At 32.0% G+C, this 20,603-nt stretch overlaps 2 protein-coding genes across 5 annotated transcripts; both read right to left on the bottom strand.

The window, feature by feature from the left end:
• On the bottom strand, positions 313-4,138 carry LOC18598846 (protein IQ-DOMAIN 14). Of its 4 annotated transcripts, none has more exons than XM_007028554.2 (6): positions 3,785-4,138; positions 3,234-3,374; positions 2,834-3,121; positions 2,027-2,257; positions 1,499-1,630; positions 313-1,267 (listed from the first exon to the last, which is right to left on the bottom strand). In XM_007028554.2, the coding sequence occupies exons 2-6, from the start codon at positions 3,315-3,317 to the stop codon at positions 755-757; spliced, it is 1,248 nt and encodes a 415-aa protein (XP_007028616.2). In that variant the 5' UTR covers positions 3,318-3,374; positions 3,785-4,138; the 3' UTR covers positions 313-754. The 4 variants fall into 4 exon arrangements, with proteins under 4 accessions (XP_007028616.2, XP_007028615.2, XP_007028613.2 ...); XM_007028553.2 differs by having other exon boundaries at positions 3,234-3,371; XM_007028551.2 differs by having other exon boundaries at positions 4,023-4,138.
• On the bottom strand, positions 8,507-14,677 carry LOC18598845 (probable inactive purple acid phosphatase 16). Its single transcript, XM_007028550.2, has 5 exons — positions 14,264-14,677; positions 11,549-11,773; positions 10,705-10,981; positions 10,194-10,362; positions 8,507-8,900 (listed from the first exon to the last, which is right to left on the bottom strand). Exons 1-5 carry the CDS (start codon positions 14,535-14,537, stop codon positions 8,688-8,690), a joined length of 1,158 nt encoding a protein of 385 aa, XP_007028612.2. The 5' UTR covers positions 14,538-14,677; the 3' UTR covers positions 8,507-8,687.

Raw genomic sequence — 20,603 nt, 5'->3', positions numbered from 1 at the left:
TTTGAAAGAGACAAATTTTGTCTGTTGGGACTAAGCATCTAAGCCTATAAAAAGAACCATTCTTTAGACAACAGAATGTATATCAGAAAAACAGTAACATCTTTCCTTCCTTTCTCAAACATTTTTCAAGTTTTTTTCAATATTATTTTGTTACAGAAAAATATTATAAAAGTGTGATAATCTTGTCATATTCTGATGAGTGCTCAATGGATTGATTTCGTTAGTGTAAAACGTCGTCAATTATTAAGTTTCATGTATTTTCGAGGTTTATACATCGATAATTCTTTTGCACACTTCAAGTGAAGATGAATAAAATTTTAACGATAGTGACATTGATACACGCCTTCAAGCCAATTTCTACATTTTCCAATTCAATGTTCTAACACCTACTGCATTCAAGCGGAATTTTACAAATAACTCCAAAAGAAACTTTTTTCAAATGCAAGCCAAATCTTTCATTGCACATTATTTGACACAAAACTCCTCCCATAACAACCCTTTTTCCCATAAAAAGAGAAAACGAAAAAAAAGAAAAGAAAATAAGTAACAAACAAACAAACGATTATCTATATACCTCATTAAATACTGAAATGAACTTTGCCAGAAATGAGATTTTGTGGATTCACCAAACCACCACATGCCAATCTGACAAGAATAGCTTCACAACGGTGAAAGGTCTTGCCTGTAACATGAAGCTGTTCTAGCTCTTGCATGTCTCAGAGTTAAAAAGGTAGTCTCAGAAAGCTTTGACAACTCAGTAAAGTCGATACCTAGGAAGACTGTTCTTCTCATTGATGCTGAATGGTTCACCATTATAAGTAGACCAAAAAGAAAGTCCGCCCTTGTATGGCGTGCTATAATCAAAGCAAGTATCCAAAAATCCTACCCGTTGCCTTGGCGTGCTCATTGACCTCGCCTTCGCTTTTGCAGATTCTGTTGCAACCATATAAGTAGGAAAAGCTGGAGAATTTGGGATGGAACCTTCATCTCCAGATGCACTCTGCAGCACCCGACAAAATGATCTTCTTGGAAACAAAAAGGGTGAATTTAATTCTTCCAGCGTATCTTGCTTTCTCATATTTTCAAATCTAACATGAGGTGGACCATGTGCTTCCCAGGTACTCAGATTTGAAGGTACATTTGGTTTTAAAAGCATCACTCTTTCCCTTTTATTTGCCTCAGCATTTGCTCCTGGTTCCATGAAGCTGCAGCTTCCAAGTTCTTTCTGGAGCACTGATTCTTCTAGCATATGAGTATTTGCCCTCTCCTAAAGAAAAAGATAAGGAAAATAAGCGTCAGTTGATCATGGAAAAAAAATAAGGATATATATACTTCAGTTGATCATGACAAACAAAACAAAGAGAGGAAAAGATATTCAAAAGCTTGCACTATTTGGAAAAAGAATAGTCATTAAAATGGAACAATAGGCCGTTGTTCTTTTCGTTCGACCAACAGCAGAATAAGGCCTATCAGAAAATATAATATGCGATGAAATTACCCGATGGGAGTATGAGTATTTCTTCATGCGCTCTCTTTTGGCTATTGCCTCCTGCCTTCTTAACCATATGGCTTCAAAGTCTTCTTTAGAAAGCACACTGTCATTCCAACTCTTTTGACTATTGCATTCATGCTGACCATGACAAAATGTTGAGTGATTGAACAAAAGTGCAGAATTCAGAAACCAAATCCATACAAGGTAAGCATGCAGTCATTTTGTAAATGACTCTGTACAGAAAATGAGCAACAAAAAACGAAGCTTCACATTATATTTTATATTACAATGGAAACTAATCATATATTTAAGAAATAGTTCATTGGAAGATGAAAAAAATATATATGAAATCATACTCACCATGTCCAAACCACACATTGTGAAGATAAAAGCTCTTGTATAAAAAAAAAATCACAAGAAAATACAGTTAACTTGAAACTGTTGATTATTGTGACTTATTTGATCCCCAAATGCATTTACAAGATAGTAAAAGAATAGTGAAGAAGATAGATTAACTTGAATTGTCTAACATACTTTAACGTCCTTCTCCCGCACCTCATCTTTGTGCATGAGGCTCTGTTTTCTCCTGATGTCTTGACAAATTACTTTTGTGGTAGGAGGACTCTTCTCCTTGACCTCTGGGTACATTTTTGCACCAGATTGCAAGCTCTTCATATTTTTCATTACTTGACGTCTCACAGCTTGGCCACGAACAAGGGCTTGGAGTTTCACCAGTCCCTTTAGTGCCTGCAGTGCTTTCCTTGCCTGTTTTGACAGCCACTTAAAAATTAAATCAGTCCAAATTGAACAGCATGTAGAGGAATGACCATTGATTATTTTAGAGTTTCAAATAACCTTACATAAATATTGCTAAAGTTGAGCATCAAGGAAGCTGGCTGGTTAAATTTTTATTAAATCAAATCGATTACTTACTGTATGCAGAGTCCAAATCAGCATTACAGCTATGCAGCTATGCCTACTGAGGTTTTGTTACTCTTGGAAGGGTTACTTGGCAAATGAATAACCTTTGATTATTTCTAGAGTTTATCATAGATAATTTCTCTTCATTATTATAGGAGTTTATCAAGTTGGTTACTCTATAATTTCAGTTGTAGGCAATATAGAGCAGCAATTGATTTCAGAAGAGGTAACAAAAATGATGAATTTAACTTTTGGAAAATTAAAGAATCATTCTTTTGATAGAAATCATTGAGTTGTATATTCATCTTCTCAATTATTACTGCAGTCACAAATGAATGCAACAATGACCATATTTAAGTTACAACATGAGCAGAAATGATTTTAGAAAACAAAGAACAAAGATTTCAAAGGTAAGCTCACCAGATATGCCCGGAAAGTACTCTGAATCTTAATAGCAGCCAAGTTTCTATCCCTTGTTGTGAAATGAGGGAAAGGCTTGGAGGCACCCGCTAGACGGACAACCTCAGCTGCCGCTTGGGCAGCAGCAACTGCAGCCTCTGCTGCAGCAGCTGTCGCAATGGCAACATTCAGAGCATGCTTTCTTTGCTCCTCTGTTGCTTGACAAAATGATGTCTGTGGTGCTGGAAGTGCAGGGTGGTATTGCTTAAGCTTCAGCCTTCCAAGAATCCATCTCCACCTCCTTGATTTCTGGAAGGTACAACCCATGATTACACAAACACACAAAAAGTACCAAAAAGATCAATCAAAACTGTTATGTGGAAAGGGGGGAAAATAAACAGAAACAGTCATATTTATGAACCTTTTCTGTTTTTGTTTTTGCATCAGAAGTGAATATCTTCTTCACCCAACTAAACCAGCTCCTTTTCTTTCCCATTGAATTCATGGAAGGATTTTAATCAAATTCATTGCAGAGCATCTTTTATACATGAAGTCACACCTACTGATTGAGAAGAAAAAGAAAGGTTACTTGAGTATAGAGGACAGCTAAAGAAAGTGAATAAAGGAGGGCAGTTGAAGAGAATTAACTATCAGAGAAGCCAAAACACAAGTTCAAAACGATTTCAGTTGACAGCTATGAATGAAATCTAAAACATCTTGGCAATGATATATAAGCACCTACATCTCCAAATCTAACCCAGAATCCAAAAAGGGAAAGAAATCGAGTAGTTATTCTATCAAATAGAGAAAGTTCATCAAAAATAGGAAACCTCTCAAGTTTAAAAAAAAACAAAGAAAAAAATGCATCAGAATATTTCAAAAGTCCTACTTCTCCATAATATCAAAGAACACTACTGAACTGAAAAACCCAGAACAAGCTGAACAAAAAAATATATAATGAACAAGACAGACCTGAATTCCTTGTTTCATAATATTGAAACACCTCAAACAAACCCACAGACAACCTTCACCATATATATTGATGATGATAATCAAAGTGGGTCATTCCTCTTACTTTCTCTATTGAATTTGCAGCTCTGAATATATATGAACATTGCCTTGTTTTTCAACTAGGATAATCAAATGCTGATGGAAAAGCAAAAAAGAGTGGACTTGAAACAGAAAAGAAAGTATGAAGTTTTTGCATTACCACATCAACTCATTTCCAATGATGTGGCAAATGCAGGCACTATGACCTCCTCAAATGAATCATGACTTAAAGAGCAAAGTGTATTTTCCCTTTTTTTTTCTCTCTCTTTTCTCTTTCTGTCCCAACTGTCGCCATCACAACTGCCCATCACCTCCTCAAATGTCTGTTGTATGGAATTTACAGTCATCTCCTCAGTTCATATGCTTCATTTCGTCACGTAAATTCAGCACATAGGCCCCTCACCTTTTGCTAGATAATGGTAACTCGACCCCATTGAGTTCACGGCTGCCTGGTGGCCTATTCCATCCATTCAAACTCCCATTTTACATGTTAGTTAATTAGTCAATTAGCCAATTAGGTTGCAGATTTCCAACATGACCCAAAGATTCTGTTGGAAATCATCTTGAGAATTTATTCTAGTCATCTATATTAGTAAATGAAGTGATGATTAATTGAATTGGGTATCATGTAAATATTTTTAATTTAAAATTCAATTTTTTTTTATTTCTTCCTAACTCTTTTTTATAATAAAATATTTTTATTTTTTTAAAAAAAAATCAAAACTTGATTTTTTAAACAAAGAGACACATACATTCATCATGAAGTCAAATATTAAAACGTCATGATATTATAATAAAGATAATAATTCTTTCGTAAATATGTTTGAGGTGTTTCCATATGCCTATGTCAAACTGCAAAGAACATAATATAGTGTATATGGCATTAGAAAGGCAACACCAATAGAATTAAGTGAATGAATGGAGTGAGATTGTACGATTATTCAAAATCCATTTCCATGTAATGCAATGTTACATTCAGTCTTTTAGGATGTAGACTTAAGACTTTGGACCCAACTGTCACAGCAACTCCTGAATTTTGAAGGGGAAAGAGGAGCCAATGTTGTTCTGAAAATTAATTATGTTGGTTTAAGTCAAACAAGGAGGCCCTAAAACTCATATTGAATTCAAAGTTGTTTGAATATTAAATGTATATATCCCCACTTCAGTTGACAAAACAATCAAAGATATATCACATAATTACTTTACATATTGAAAAGAATAAATATATAATTGTAATTGAGAATGACATGCTTTGCCAATAATATGGTATAATATGTAAACATAAATAAAATAATATCTAATAATTTATTTATTTACTTATTGATGTATGACCTCCAAAAGATTTGAAAACTTTATCAAAGCCATGCCAAAAAGCCAATGGGTTGAGACCGTTTTGTTCTTTCAAAACTCGAGAATATTCAAGTGATCAGTTATTTTAAAAAAAAAAATTGTATTTTGATAGTTTGTGATTATGATAGAGTATTTATTTGTTGTTTGAAAATGTTTATGCTAACAAAAATAATTTGGTGCAACGTGGTGAAATAACCAAAGAATATATATTTTAGGAATGAAGGGAGATTCTTGAACAAATCATTGTTTTTATGAATAATTATAAAGAAATAAGATTAAAAACTAATTATTTTTATGAATATTGAGTTATCATCCTATCACTAATTTGAGCTTTTGTCTCCAATGGGGCATACCAGTAGTTAAAACTTAGGATTTCTTTTTTGAGGTCTCGAATCCGAATCCATAAATGGGTAAGTGTGGGATTTCATGGAATGAAAAAGCTACCTCTAACTGTGTAACTCAGTATCACATGTATGCAAAAAAATAATAATAATTTGAGGTTCTGTGTTTTTTTATGTTTGGTAAGTGTTTGAGTTGAGAATAAAAAATCAATACCTTTCCTCATATATGTGAAATCCCATATTATGTTCTTCTTTTATCTATTTTGCTTAGTTTCATTCATAACTTTAAATCAACAAAGTAGTAGAGCAGATTGATTAGGTAACCTTTCATCTCATAATGTGTGTGTCTTGGATTATACAATGAGAGATAAGTTTCTTTATATCACATAAATTTCATCATCTCCATTAAACTAAAATTTGAAGTTCCAATCAAGGAGATGCCATTAATTACTGAAAAACTATTCTAATTTCAAAGCATAGTATGTTTGAAGAGCAGATTGTTGCACTTGGAAGCATTCTTTTGCAATCCCATTGTTATTATGTCTAGATACATTGGAGTATCCACTTCTATTGCATTGCTTTTGTTGGTTTATAGGGAAAAAAAAAATATGTCCAGAGGGAGGTACCTCTCTTAGTTTCTCCCATCTCATAAACAATATATTCTCTCCTTTCTAAAGTTTTAAAAAAAATTCTCAAATACTAATTATCATACATTTTATAAGTTGATTTATAAAAAATAGAATAAGTTATCTATTTTTGAAAAATTTTATTTTGATCATTCAATTTTTATAATAACAAGTTGATTACTATTGTTGTATAAATGATACATTCTCAATGATCTAACTGTTAAATATTAATGGGTTATATTTGGACAGTCTACAAAAGGATAACATATCAAAAGGGTGACAATAAGTGCATCATTATATATATATATATATATAGCTGATGATCAAAATATTATTTTTTGAAAATTAAGATGACTAAATAGATAAATTTATTTATTCTTGCTTAAATTATAGCATTGCAAAGAAAAAGTAAAAGGAAGAAGTGAAAAGTAGTGTTCTTTTAGGAGGAGAAAAAAAAAAAAGAGAAAATGCTTAATGTTGCACAAAAAATGCAGCATCTTTTTGAGGGTAATGTGGCTTTGAAGCTGTGTGGAATGGCCCTCAGCAAAGCAAGGCCATGGCCTAATTGACCTGCTATGAGTTGTCCTAATTACAAACAAGGAAAAAAGTAGCTTTTGAGCTGTTCACAGTCACAACCACAACAATAATCTATAAAATAAATAAACAATTGAAGAGTTTGCATTACACTTTGGGTTTGAAAGATTACTATAATTTGTAGACATGGTTAGCTTTTCCAATACTCCCACTGCATTTCCCTGCGCAAACATAATAATCTATCCAACAATTAAATATCATTTTATCATTAATCACTTGCATTGTTGAGATGAGCAGTCAAAATGGGTTGTTAAACAAGAAGAGAAAGCAATGATTAAGCTTTCTTTTCAAAGTATGGAAATGATGAGAATGGATGTGTGCCTCTATATCCTCCTGCCAAGAACATGGATCAATCAATCCTCTCTTGCCCTCAAAAACAAGCTCTAATAGTTTTTTTTTTCCTCCTCCAAAAAAAGATGATGAACCGGATTCCGTGTTTCTCTTTTCCCCCTTTGAAAGCTACTAAAGGAGCATACAATACAAGTTAAACAAAAGGGGGAATACAGGAGCAACGTATAGTTTACTATATCACCATCGCCATAATTGTACACACCCCATTAGCTAACATCAACGCATGCATGCCCTTTGCTTGATTATTACAATAATTTATAGAATACAAAAATAATTGATGGAGTGTTATTATTAGCTCTTTTTCTAGATTTGTCTTGAAATATTCCAACCCTTAATCATATCAAGGAAAAAAGAAGCAGCCATGTTCTAAAATTTTGATTTCCATGCTCATAATGCATTTATGAAGAATTAAGATAACCTAAACAAAAACAAGACACCAATTGCAGAAAGTGCATGCACATTAAAAAAAAAGAAAGTATGTTATCATTTATTATAACGTACAATAGGCTATTTCAGTGTACTTATATGGATAAAGCATGATGTACAAAAATTAATAATTTAATTATTCGAGTATTTAATTCAATAGTAATAACAATTCAGATTTGATTCTTACTGTAGTTATCTCTCTTAAAAAAAGAAAAGTCTAATAATTAAATTGAACTCATTTTAAGACACAGAAAGATTATTAAGATTATTAGCTATATGAATTTGGAACAAAAGACAGTAAGCCTTTTTGATTTAAGTGGTGATAATTAAGACAGAAATGAAGAAATCAAACAGATGGTAAAATATATGAAGTTTGAAATGGAATGAGGACTAAGCAGCATTATCATCACAAACAAATGAAATACTAGCCAAGGATAACAAGACTACTAGCCAAGCTAACGGCAAAAAATCAGCTCAAAGTAGTTCAGTCCTTTCTATGGTCCTAGTTTATATCTCACCATGGAATTAGGTGGGAATCTTAGCTTCTTTTAATCGAAAAAAGGCCAATTATAGAATAAACAGATAGGTCTACCATGGTGTGCCGACTTTTATATTAGGTTTGGTAGAAAGGAAGGGAAAATGTGAGAAAAGAAAAAGAAAGAAAGAACGTTTAGGAGGCGAAAGAAAGGTACCAATCCATCATTTTCCTCCTCCCTCTTTTTTCTCTTATACCAAACAAAGCAAGGGAAAGAAAGAAACACTTTATTCATTCCACTCTCTTTCCTTCTACTTTCTCTTCACTTTCTCTTCTACCAAACTTTGTGCGTTAAGTGTCCTACTTCCAGTTTTACAGAGAGAATGGTAGTGATTATATTACAACTTCAAAGGACTTTATTTTCTTTCTCTCTAAATCAGAAAATAGTTGAGAATAAAAAAAAAAAACAGAAGTGGCAACATATAGCATTTTCCAAACTAAAAATACATTGGAATCAGTGAAGAATAATCAGACAAAGATACAAACATTACAAGACATATATCTCAATGGTACATCTCTTCTTCCTATATATATTCCTTTATTGTTAGCTTGATCAATTTCTTTTGTCCTTTTATTCTACAGAAAATATTGGACGTAACATGTTAAGAACTCAGGATCACTTCACTATGCACATTACCTTCTTCCATCCTTATCCATGACTTTATAGAGAAGGGCTCCTCACTGATTTCCAGGATTCTAGATCCTCTAGGCCAATTTCCGTAACCACCATAACCAGTATGTCTAGCAAAGCATAGCCACAGCTTCCTGTATGGGCAACACCAGTCTAATCCATGGTTATGCCCAACAAACACTGCCTGCCACCATTCACAATAAATCAAGTTAGCAGGACCCTTTGCATCCATCAAAGCTAATTAAACCATATCCTAATTTGAGTTTTTACTTTGCGGAATACAAACTATATGACCTATTGCCAACTATCTTTCTAACATTATTCAGTTTTCATTCATTCAGCTCTCTTCCCCTTGACAAATAGATATGTAAAGTTAAAACCTAAAATCATCCTGCTTTCATAAATTTCCAGTAACTAATTGTGCTTCAGGAATTGGATCATGTCATACTCTTTTAGCAATGGTTTCAATAAGCCTAATTAATAGAGAGGTTACTTATAACAAAAACTAGATGAAAGGGAATGAAAAAATATTTCATATAGAGGTAAATTATTTGGAGATTACAGGTGAAAAATCAAAGAGCAAAGGCTCCATTGATATCAAAGTGAGCAATTGAGCTTTACTTCCAGAAAAAGTAAGGTACAATCACAATCTTCTTTAGACACTAACAAGCCAGATCCCTACCTAAAGACAGTAGAACATTCATTTCTTTTCCAATTATTATCAGCAACTCATTAGTTAATGTGTCAAAATGGAAAAGAAACATTGAAAAAATATATGTAAATTGAAACCTCAACAATAAGAGTTTTCTCAGCAGCTTTATAAGCAATGGAAAACCCCATAAGTCTCCCAACGTCTGTAGGTACAGAATTTAATGCATATGCTAGAACCTATATGGTCTTCTAATGGTCTTCTGAAGAAGGTTTCTTGCTGATTCCACTAGGAATACATGATGCAGATCATAGACATGCAAGTTTTTGGAGAGGCAAATGAAAAACCAAAATAAAAAAGGGTCTATTGAGGTTGGTTGTGAAATTAACACTTATTTCCACCACCCTCATGAGACATAAACATCACCAATTGGGTGCCAAACAAGGCACAGATTGCTCAGTAAATGATTATATAAAACTTGTCTGTAAATTATCCTAACCTAACTAAATTCATGTCATCAGCAGAAAGGTTATTATTGAATACATGTGTGCATAAATAATAACACATATATTGGTTTCTGTCTGAAAACAGGAAAAGAGCTTATTTGCGTGCAAATAAGTGATGTAGGTTTTATGCAACCATTGTAAGATATAAGGATATACATATGTGTGTGGTGTGTAGAAAGACAACCAAACAGTTGGAATTTAGAACTTCAGAAGTTTGTTTGAGGATTATTGCTAAACCCTCCAGTGTATAGCTCAAGACTCAATATGCCGGACTCTATATGTACAGTGAAAAACTGAAGAGCTTATTTATCCATGAAATCACCTTGACAGAAGGCCTTATAACAAGAACCTTCATGATACCCATTTCAGCTTCTTGAGCAGCAGCCTTTTCCTTGTTAATGGAACCCACACAAGGCTTGTGTATTCGGAACTTAGGAGCCACCTTTTTATAAGCTTTACTGGGTATGTGCCAGAAGATTATTTCTGGGATCCTGTCCAATAACATTTCTTTCATTGATACAAACATAGAGCCAGAGGAAATAAAAATTTTAAGACAGACGTTTTCTATTTGCTTGAATTGACCAGCCTTTAGTTGTAAAGACTTATCAAAAATCAAAGTAACCTCATTCAGAATTTTATCAAATTGGCAAAGCCAAACATCATGACACCAAAATTTTCGAATTATTCATCGTTATCCTTCATTTTCCCTCCTTGTTATCTAACCTAATATATAAATAAAAAATAAGTTAATGTTTCACATTTGTTTCAAGAAACCTATATAATAAGGCACAAAGAAATTTGTTCAAAGAGAAACCATGCATCCATTTTTCTACCTTGAATCAGCATTGATCTCTTCAGATTTACGCTTAAACCATTCTGCTTGGGCACTTGATATAACTTCTGGATAGGTACCTCCACCAGAATCTAGAAAGTAGAGATACACTATAGGTGTTTCTGGTTTCTCTTGTGATGAGACCTGGAGTACATAGTTAGATATACCTGGCCAAAGATCTTTAGGCCCGCTTCTAGAAAATGATAGCAAATTATTATCCATCTCATTTTTCATCAACTCCAATCGTGAAGTGCCCCTAAAACTACACTCTTGTTCACCTGACAAGTAACTTTGACCTCTGTTAATAAAAGCTGACAGTTATATGTAAAAGCAGAAAAAAAAAATGCATATTTTAACAGCAATGTGAATTTGCAGATTTGCCACTTGCGCTAGATCAGGCTAGTAAAAGAATCACATTAGCATTAAATAATGTGTTTTTTAAAAGAATTTTGACCACAATGATGCAAATGATTAAACTGAAGTAAACACTAGGTTCAAATTTTATCATCAAACAGACAACCACTCTAGTTAAAGATCTCGGCAATGACCAGTATTTAAGATCCAAAGCGAAACCCTTTGCTCTTGATGTTTCAATTAAGTATTTCTATTATGTAATTTGCTCTAATATTTTATTATTTATTTAACATGAAAAATTGGTATTTGGGTTGTTAACTAACATTCAAGCACCTCAGAGCATGAAGAAGTGTATACAGTTAAAAGAAGCAAATATCTTAACAATGAGAGAATATAATCATAGTCCGGGATAACACATAGACTTTGTTTACTGAAAGCACAGAAGATTTATCATCACTTATTATCATCCATATTTTGATCATACTGCTTACCTGAACATGATGAATTGACCATAGGGCAAACAAGCTGAGGAATTGCAGAGGCTGAAAACCACTCCATTGGCCATTCAAACGGTGCATCATCATGGTTTCCAAAAACACTAGCCCATGGGATGCCCCTGGATCTTGTTGGAGAAAGTGCTTGATCCCAGTATAAGCTTGCATTTGCAATTGGGATATTGTTCGCCGTAATAACATCTCCAAGATAGACTACAAAATCTGCTATGGCATTTGATTCTCAAGGATGAATAAATACATAAATAAAGCAAAGCACACTTAAAAAGAATAAGTATTGGTTTCATTTAAGAACAAAATGTTTCGAAATTTTTTCCAGGCTTGATTAAAGGCTACTAGACCAGGTAGTACAGCAGACATGTGATCAGATATGAATTGACAAGCATAGATTTTTTGCCATTAACTTTGGAAACTAGAAAACAGAAAGCTGTTGATGAGAATTGCCTTCTTGTTTCTTGTAGTAGATTTAATTGCACCAAGCTCTTCAAATTCTGGTGATAAGTATTGTCTGGGGTCAAAAACGAATATCCCTTAACACCCTTACATGCCTGTCAATCCATTACATGAGTTTGGGGAAGGCACATTATGCACCCCAATAATCTTAGCGGCAGCATTTCTGTTTTATTACAAAATAAATTTGCTGCCACCAATTCTAAAATTCAATCAAAGAGTACACTGTCAACTCATTTAGATCATATCCCAATCTCATTGGCTCAGTTACATACACTATTCCTCCATGGCTTTCGCTTTAGTCTTTTAAGTTAAAAAGATTAGGCAGATGCATGTCTATTTCTAATTCACTTCTTGTTAGGTTGAAATTGACCATGAAAGCGTTTCTTGGGACATAAATGTTGGGAAGATTTCATATATGGCAGCTTTAAAACATGAGCTCTCCTATACTGTCTGAATTAACAGAGACAACGACAAAAGGTTGTAAACACATGCAACTTGAAAAAACATTTAATCCATGTCTGAATCCAACCTCTCCAATTGATGTACTAAGTCCAACAATTTCAGATTTCTCGTTAAGATATAGCTGGTCTCTCTGCCAAAAGAAAAAGGAAGTTGGCTGTCATGGTTAAATATAACATCCATCAGACCAACATGTAAAATATCATGGAACCTTATCGTAGCATTAAAAAGGACACCTTCTGGTCCTTTTGTTGGAGAAAGACAGACAAAGATGAGCTGTGGACCTGCTCTGAGTGAGGTCTTCAAGTGTTCTGCTCTTTAGGTAACTGACCGAAGTACCTATGCTCTATTATTTGAGGAAATTATACGATTGGTGTCTGAAAGTCTCAAGCTCCATAATGATTAAACAAGCCAGGCCAGGCCCAGCCTGCACCATTGCCTTGGGACATTTTCCTCTCCTGGCAAGCGACATCTTGGTTCTAAGTTCCAACACTTCTGGCAGAGACCCACTTGAATAACTTGTGACATCTCAATCTTTTTGAATTATGTAGATTTTTTTTATTTTCTCAAAATTTTTTTAATTTTTATTTTGTTTTCTTGCTCTTTCTTCTCTCCTCGTATCCCCCGTCAGCCACGAGCCAGTTGGCGATGGCAAATAGATGGTTTTTTTGTGAAGCCTGATCTCTTCCCCTTGACAAAAACGACGACAACAGGGGCAGATCTAGCTCCACGCGTCGTTGTTATATCGTTCGTGCCCGACCTGATCGTCCGCCATCGCCGACTGGTCCCTGTCCTGTAGGGTAGAGAGAGGGAGAAGAAAGAGAGAAAAAAGACAAAACACTTTTTGAAAAAATAAATGTTTTGGTTATATTTTGTGATATATGTAGCTTAAAATAAAATATTTATAATATAATTTTTTAAAAAATTATACGTATCAACTTTCTTGTATTTCACGTGATACACACGTGTCACAAACCGCTACTTAATGTTAGATTTAACGGTTATTTAAAGAATGTGTAAATAATAGGTTGAAAGCTTTTATTTTTATTTGATTTATCTAGTATCTCAATTCTTCAGGTTTTGTAATTCTATTTTTCTTTCTTTCTTTTTTTATAAAGTCATTCTATTTTAATTTCAATAAATTTAATTTCTGCATTTTTATTAAAACTTAATTTAAAAATAATTCAAGATTTTGACTTTAAATTAGATGATGTGGTAGTTTGGTGATATCCTGTAGCGCTAAGGTGGATTAATTTGTTCAAAAAATATTATTATTTTAATTTAATTGAATAATAATTAATATTTCTTAAAAGTCTAAAAATATTAATATTTTTTATTAAAAAATTCAAATTAACACATCCAAGTTTTCCATAAAAAAAAATCACAAAACCAAATTTATCTGCAAAAATTTAATACGGTAATCAATATCCTTAAATTGCATTTAATAAAAGGTAAAAAACAAAAAGGTATTGTATAATTTGAGGGAAAATAAATTTGCTCTTTCAGATTTAAAATCTTACAATTAATTACTTTATATTTTTTTGGTTTGAACTTTCTTAACACCGCTACAATAAAATGACTAAAATATCTCTTGTTTCATTAAATCGATATTTATTAACAAAATAAAAACTATAAAACTTGTTAAGTAGGAAAAAAAATTAATAGCAATAAACTCAGTATATTCATTTCTATAATTTATCCTTTAATAAAAGTATTAAAAAAAAGCATAGATTATGAGCTATCTACTAAGGTTAAGGTTGTTGAGGACATTGATAACATCACCTGGAGTTTCACTGTCCAGCACACTGGACATAACCTTGATAGAATTCACATCCTGTTGCGGGCCCCACTCCGTCCACGCGTTCTCCCCGAAGTGCAAGTCGGCAAATAGTGCCAATTTAAACGGTGCACCCACCCGCGTCCGGAAATGGTTCTCCGGCGTCGTTCGTAGTGTGACCGTCTGATGGGATGATCCGACGGTGGAGATGATGGCTTGGAAGAGGATAGAGAGACAAGGGAGGGAGAAAATGGTGAAATTAGATAAGGACCGAGCCATAAATAACCGGCAACGGTGAGAGTGTTAAGATTAATAATGCGTTGAGCTTTAGAAATGCAATGGCAGCTAAAAGCAATTAGCAGTGAATAAAAATTTGCGATATTCAATTGTGTCAAATGACATAAATGACCTTCACATTGTGGATATCAAAGCATCAACTTCGACAACAAGACGTCTGACAGGTACGATTTTTATTATAAATAAATCTATAGATTTTACATTTAATAAGAGGATGCCTTCTCTAAAGCTGTTTCAAGAGGCAGAAAGGGTCCCTACTCCCTGTCCAATTGGAATGCACTAAAGGGTCGGAGCGTCCCTTTGCACGGTCTATATTAATAAGTTTTTAAAATAATTTTTTATTAAATTATTAATACAAATAATAAATAATAAATAATTTTATAAATTAATTTAACTTTACCTTAATTCTCAACTTTTTTTTTCTTTTAAGTTCCTTCGCATCCCTTTTCATCTCTTTCTTTTTTTTTCTTTTCTCTTTTATCCTTTCAATATAAAATTACAAAAAGGTAAAAAAAAATTTATTTTTTTTATTTATATTATTAGTATTTATATTTTTTTAATTCTATTCTATTTGATTATATATTTTAAGTTTCAATCAATTTTCTTCTTCAAATTTGTACGAATCATCTACTATATTCTTCTTCTTTTTTTATTAAGTAGTTCTATCTTCTATTTGTCATATTTTTATTTTTATTTTTTATTATCTATTCTCAATGATTTTAAATTAAAAAATTATTATGCAATTCTCAAATATGTATTGTAACGTTACATTATTAATTGTTGCCTAAAATTAATGTTGCATTATTGATTCTCGCTTAAAATTTCATCAAGATATCATTTTTTTATTAATCCTGATTATATAAGATATTTTTTATGTGTTTTATGTTTTATATTCAGTTAAAAAGAATTTATCTTTAGTATTGAATCTTTCAACAATATTGATTATATAAGAGAAAATTATTAATCTTGTATATATCGTATTTAATTATTTATATTTTATACATTATTCCTCTTCATCTTTGGCTCTTCCAATAAAAATTGACTAGCTTCGTCTCTAAATGCGCTAAATAGCCCAAAATGTAAGGCAGTGCGGTGATGTTGGCAAAACCAACCACAATGTTCTACACATAGCCAATAGGAGGCTTTAGCTCTCTCTCTACGCCTCCTTTGTATGTTAGTATGAGGGGAAGCACTAGCTTGGTTGAACTCACGGCTAGGGATGTCACGATAGGGTATCGGTTAATTGATGTACTTGAATTCGATTAATAAATAAGGTACCCGAATTCTATAATTACTTGAATATTTTTTAGATTTACTACCCTAACCAGGACTCTAATGCATACCCACTATCTCATAATTATCCAAATACGTTTAAAAACCCCATTATGTAAAAAAATTATTAAAATACTCTTCATGGGTACCCAATTACTTAAACCCGAATCTATGCTCGTATCTATATACAATAATATTTTTATTCATATTCTATATAATTCAATAATAATTAAATTTATAAAAACACACAAATAATAAAATTTAAGTTTAAATAATCAGACACAAATATCTCAAATATCAACTTAAATAATTAAAAATAAATATCCAAACAACATCTTAAACACATTACAAGTTTAATTCACTATATGGGTTTGTCCTTAATTACATGAAATTTAAAAAAATAAATAAGTTCTAAAACTTTCTAATCTCACAACTTATCTTTAGATATATATTTTATAAGTTTGTATAAACAAAGGTATATATATTATAATTAATAATTTTATAAGTTAAAATTTTTGTAACGTTAATACAAAATAGAAAGTAAATATGTTTATATTTAAAGTATATATACTAAAAGTATATATATAATAGTAATTATATTCTTTATAAATTAACACAATATATAGAATATATGTATTAAAAGATATTACAAGTTAATTAATAATCATAATTTCATGAATTAATTTAATTAACAATATAGATTTATTTTTAATTACATGAAATTAAAAGAAAAAGCATAATCAGATTCGAGTATCAAGTACTCAAAGGGTGGTACTCAAACCTGATATGAGTAGTAAAATTACTGCCCGAACTCTACTTGAACTCGATTATAAAGTACCCTAACCTTATATAATCGAGTGTCAACTAAGTTTCATCTCCAGTCATTGAAAGACTCATGCAAGCCTAAAGCTTATCCAATTTTTATGCGCCACATACAATTTCTCCCAAAGGAACAACATTACTCCCATACTAATTCTAATAAAACCTCAACACTGTGACGGCCTTGGAGGGGGGTCGCGGTCCTAGTTGGAAGTCTAAAGAAAAAAAATAAAGGAAGTGTAGACCACCGCCACACTCAAGGAGGAAGGTCGCAACGCACTAACGTGTTTCACTAGAACACAACTATTCAGGATTTCATTTTTTAGGGCTTTTTGGTGGGTATAAATATGTGATTTTCAGCAGCTGAGAAGAGAGGTTTAAGAGAGGAAAATAAAATGATAGTAAAGAGAAAAGAAGAAGGTTTAACAAAAGGAGGAAATGATAAGAAAATGAAAACGATTGAAGATTGAGAATCAACTATAGCTTGTTCTTCATTCTAGTTTTTCATTTCTCTCTTATTCTTTTGCTATAGAAATGATCTATTCTCTTGAAATTGTGATGTTTGCTGAAGAAATAATAATAAACTAAATTCTTTTTCTAGGATTATAGTTTATTTCAATAGTTAGTTTGTATATATGATATTTCTTTGCTTAGTATTAACGGATATTGTATGGTTCATTCAAATCTATATTTAAGGCTTTTCACTGCTTGATTACTAATTGAAATGATTAGGTTGTCCAAATGCAACTCAACGGAGAAAGTTTAGATTAGACCATTGATTTGAATAACTTTTGTTCGATTCACTTAGAAGTTAAGTGATAGATTTGTATTTAAGATAGACATATACCTAAATACCATTAGGCAACCATATTACATAAATTTAATGAGCTTTTTTTAACTAATTTACATAGACATATAGAATTAATTTTAAAGAGTATGTGTGTAAGAATCTCGACAGGGACTTGTACATAAAATTGGATTCTAGGTTAGCTAGTCATCCCTTTAATCTAAGTTTAGAGTAAGAGATTAAATGCAAATGAAATATTGACAAACACCATGATCCTAGGTTTTTAAAGTAATAGTTTTTAGTAAAATCAAATTCATATCCTTAGTTTAGTTTCATTAGCAAGTTTTCATTAATTAAGTATTCAAATTCGAGTTGCTTGGATAAGATAAATCTTGTTACAAATTTAATACTTTGTAAAATTTTAAGGCAAATCTCTGTAGGATACAATACTTGACTTACCTCTATATTAGTTGAACAATATATATGCTTACGTATAAAAAGTCAACAACAGCGGTTATCATGGCTCGAGATATATTGAGCATTTTTGTATCCACTATGGTTTCCGAATTTGCTTTCAATATTGATGGTAAAGTTCTAGACCCATATCAGAGTTCACTCAAACCAAATCTTGTAAAGGCTATTGTATGTTGCAAAGATTGACTCTCCAGAAATATTGGCAAAAACATATATTTTTTTATTTTTTGGGTTTAATGTTATTTTAGTGTACTTCATCTTTAGCATAATTATGATTATAATTCAATTTTACTTGAGGTTTTCGCATGTGATAGTGGATCTATTGTGCTAGCAAACTCTATTAATTTTATTGCATATGGATTAAAACTAGTTAGTATTCTTATAGTTACAATTACTTTTATGGTTTCAACTTACAAGTAGGAATAATATTCATGGATTAGTACATTTTTTTTTTAATTTTGTAGAATCTACAAACATGGAGTTAAGTGAGATTACCGAGGATATCATGAACACAGATATGATTGAAATGATTTTGATTAAAAGGTTATTAGTGTTTAAATTAAATCTTAAAGTTTATATAAATTTTTTATTTGACACAATTTTTATTGATTTATTATTTGTATGTCATAAATAGGTTATGGTGGTACAAATGTGGCAATGGCGAGGAAAGATGTTCTCGATTTTGTTGGTGTTATGGTTGATATAGTTATGGTGTATAGTTATCAACCTTTGTAATTTTTTGTGTAAAGGTTGATATGGCTTGATATGATTATATATGGTTTATAATTATTAACTTTTGATTTTTTTTTTGTATTAAGGTTGATATGGCTTGATATGATTATATATGGCGTATAGTTATCAACCTTTGAATTTTTTTGTATTAAACTTAATATGGCTTGATATAATCATATACGATGTATAGTTAACAACTTTTGAATTTTTTTGTATAAAGGTTGATATGGGTTAATATGATTTTATATGGTGTTTAGTTATCGACCTTTGAATTTTTTTGTACTAAGGTTGATATGGCTTGATATGATTATGATGTATAGTTATCAACCATTGAATTTTTTTAGATTATGATTGATATGATTATGGTATTATTTATAAGGTGGTGTATTTAAATTTAACTATGGTTGATATTGTATAATTGTGGTTCAATTTTTTTTATGGTTTATGATTGTGGATTGTGATTATGGATTTAGTCATGTTAAATTTCATAATGTCTGACAAGTATTATTATATTTTTTTATTTTTGATGATTAATTTGTATAATAAAAGTATATTATAATTGTATGTATTTTAATTAAATCATTTAATTATGTTTTAATCATGTTAATCATATAAATCGTGTATTAATCGTATCAGCCTTGTTAATAATGTAATATATAAAAAATCATATATTCATTTTAACCGTATCATGTCGTATAAAATTTAATACAATATGTTTAATATATGTATTAGTAGTGTCATGTTACATAGTGATTAAACGTATCCGTGTATGTATTTAAAATCTTGAAATGATTAATTAATCTTATTGTGTTCGTATTTATCCAAATAAGTGTTAATACCTTATATTTATACAACATGAATAAGACACAAATACACGTATTGCTTGATTTACACCATCCAAAGAGCGCATAATCTCATCAAACATTTTGTTAGCAAATTAAAATAATTTTTTTTGGAGCATACTTGAGTAACACAAGCGTAATATTAAATACCAACTATCACTTGAATTTATATCTATATCTTCTAAGATTGCAAAGACAGTGCAATTGTTATAATTAGTAACGAATACACATTCACCTTTAAACTTGTTACTCTTATCCCTTTTGATAGGAAAATGCTTTTAATATGTCTATATCCTTAGCATTGAAAGCACCACACATTGACAAATCTAGCCTTGCTACCCTAAATCCCTTTTGGTTGACTTACATGTAATATTTGATTTGTAAACAATTTAGTCAATTGAGTTATTATCATTTAATTTGTAATATAAAACATAGTTTAGCATAGATGAATTAATATATGTAGACACTAAAATCATAAACAAAAAAAATGAATTAAAAAAAATAAAAAAAAAATGAAAAAAAGAGGGGAGAGAGGTACGACTGGCAAGGTGCGAACGCACCCTGCCAGGCACCTCCCTCACCCTACCAGACGCGAAAAATTCGTGTCTGGCAAGGTAGTGGAACGTGCCCCCCCCATTGCCTAGGAACAAGGTAGTGGAGCGTGCCCCCCTCAAGAGCCCAGGAATCGGGTATAAAGAGGAGGAGGCACTATAGCATTCAGGGAAACCGGCAACAAAAAAAAAATCCTTAGGCAGCCAAAAAATTAAGGAACAGGCAAATCAAATCCCTAGTCTAGCAGCCACAACAATCCACAAAAAAAAAAAAAACCAAGAAAGATACATAAAAGAGAGATACCAAAAAATCAAAAAATGAGTAATGATAGGAAGGGAAAGCGGATCGGTAGAGAGAGAGAGTGAAAAGGGGCTGGGATTTACGTCGGCAGGAGGAGAGTGAGAGAGAGGAAGCCCTACCGGCGCTGGATCTGGTGCTTGGGTTGTCGGCGGTTAGCATGGGTAGAGAAAGAGAGAGAGAGAGAGAGAGAGAAGTCGGCGCTGGATCTGGTGCTTGGGTTACCGTCGGTTAGCATGGGTAGAGAGAGAGAGAGAGAGAGAGAGAGAGAGA

This window comes from Theobroma cacao, chromosome 5, assembly GCF_000208745.1.
Source record: "Theobroma cacao cultivar B97-61/B2 chromosome 5, Criollo_cocoa_genome_V2, whole genome shotgun sequence".
Lineage (NCBI taxonomy): Eukaryota > Viridiplantae > Streptophyta > Magnoliopsida > Malvales > Malvaceae > Theobroma > Theobroma cacao.
Note: the sequence above shows the minus strand (reverse complement) of the source record. Positions and strands in the feature narration are given on the sequence as shown.

Excerpts from the sequence above, each read along its gene's own strand:
- LOC18598846 (XM_007028554.2), bottom strand. The coding sequence starts at position 3,317 with ATGAATTCAATGGGAAAGAAAAGGAGCTGGTTTAGTTGGGTGAAGAAG. Across the intron at positions 2,258-2,833 it reads GTACTTTCCGGGCATATCTG|GCAAGGAAAGCACTGCAGGC; the intron begins GTGAGCTTACCT and ends CTGTCAAAACAG. Across the intron at positions 1,268-1,498 it reads AATACTCATACTCCCATCGG|GAGAGGGCAAATACTCATAT; the intron begins GTAATTTCATCG and ends CTTTTTCTTTAG.
- LOC18598845 (XM_007028550.2), bottom strand. The coding sequence starts at position 14,537 with ATGGCTCGGTCCTTATCTAATTTCACCATTTTCTCCCTCCCTTGTCTC. Across the intron at positions 10,982-11,548 it reads GGTCAATTCATCATGTTCAG|GTGAACAAGAGTGTAGTTTT; the intron begins GTAAGCAGTATG and ends GTTACTTGTCAG. Across the intron at positions 10,363-10,704 it reads GAGATCAATGCTGATTCAAG|GATCCCAGAAATAATCTTCT; the intron begins GTAGAAAAATGG and ends GTTATTGGACAG.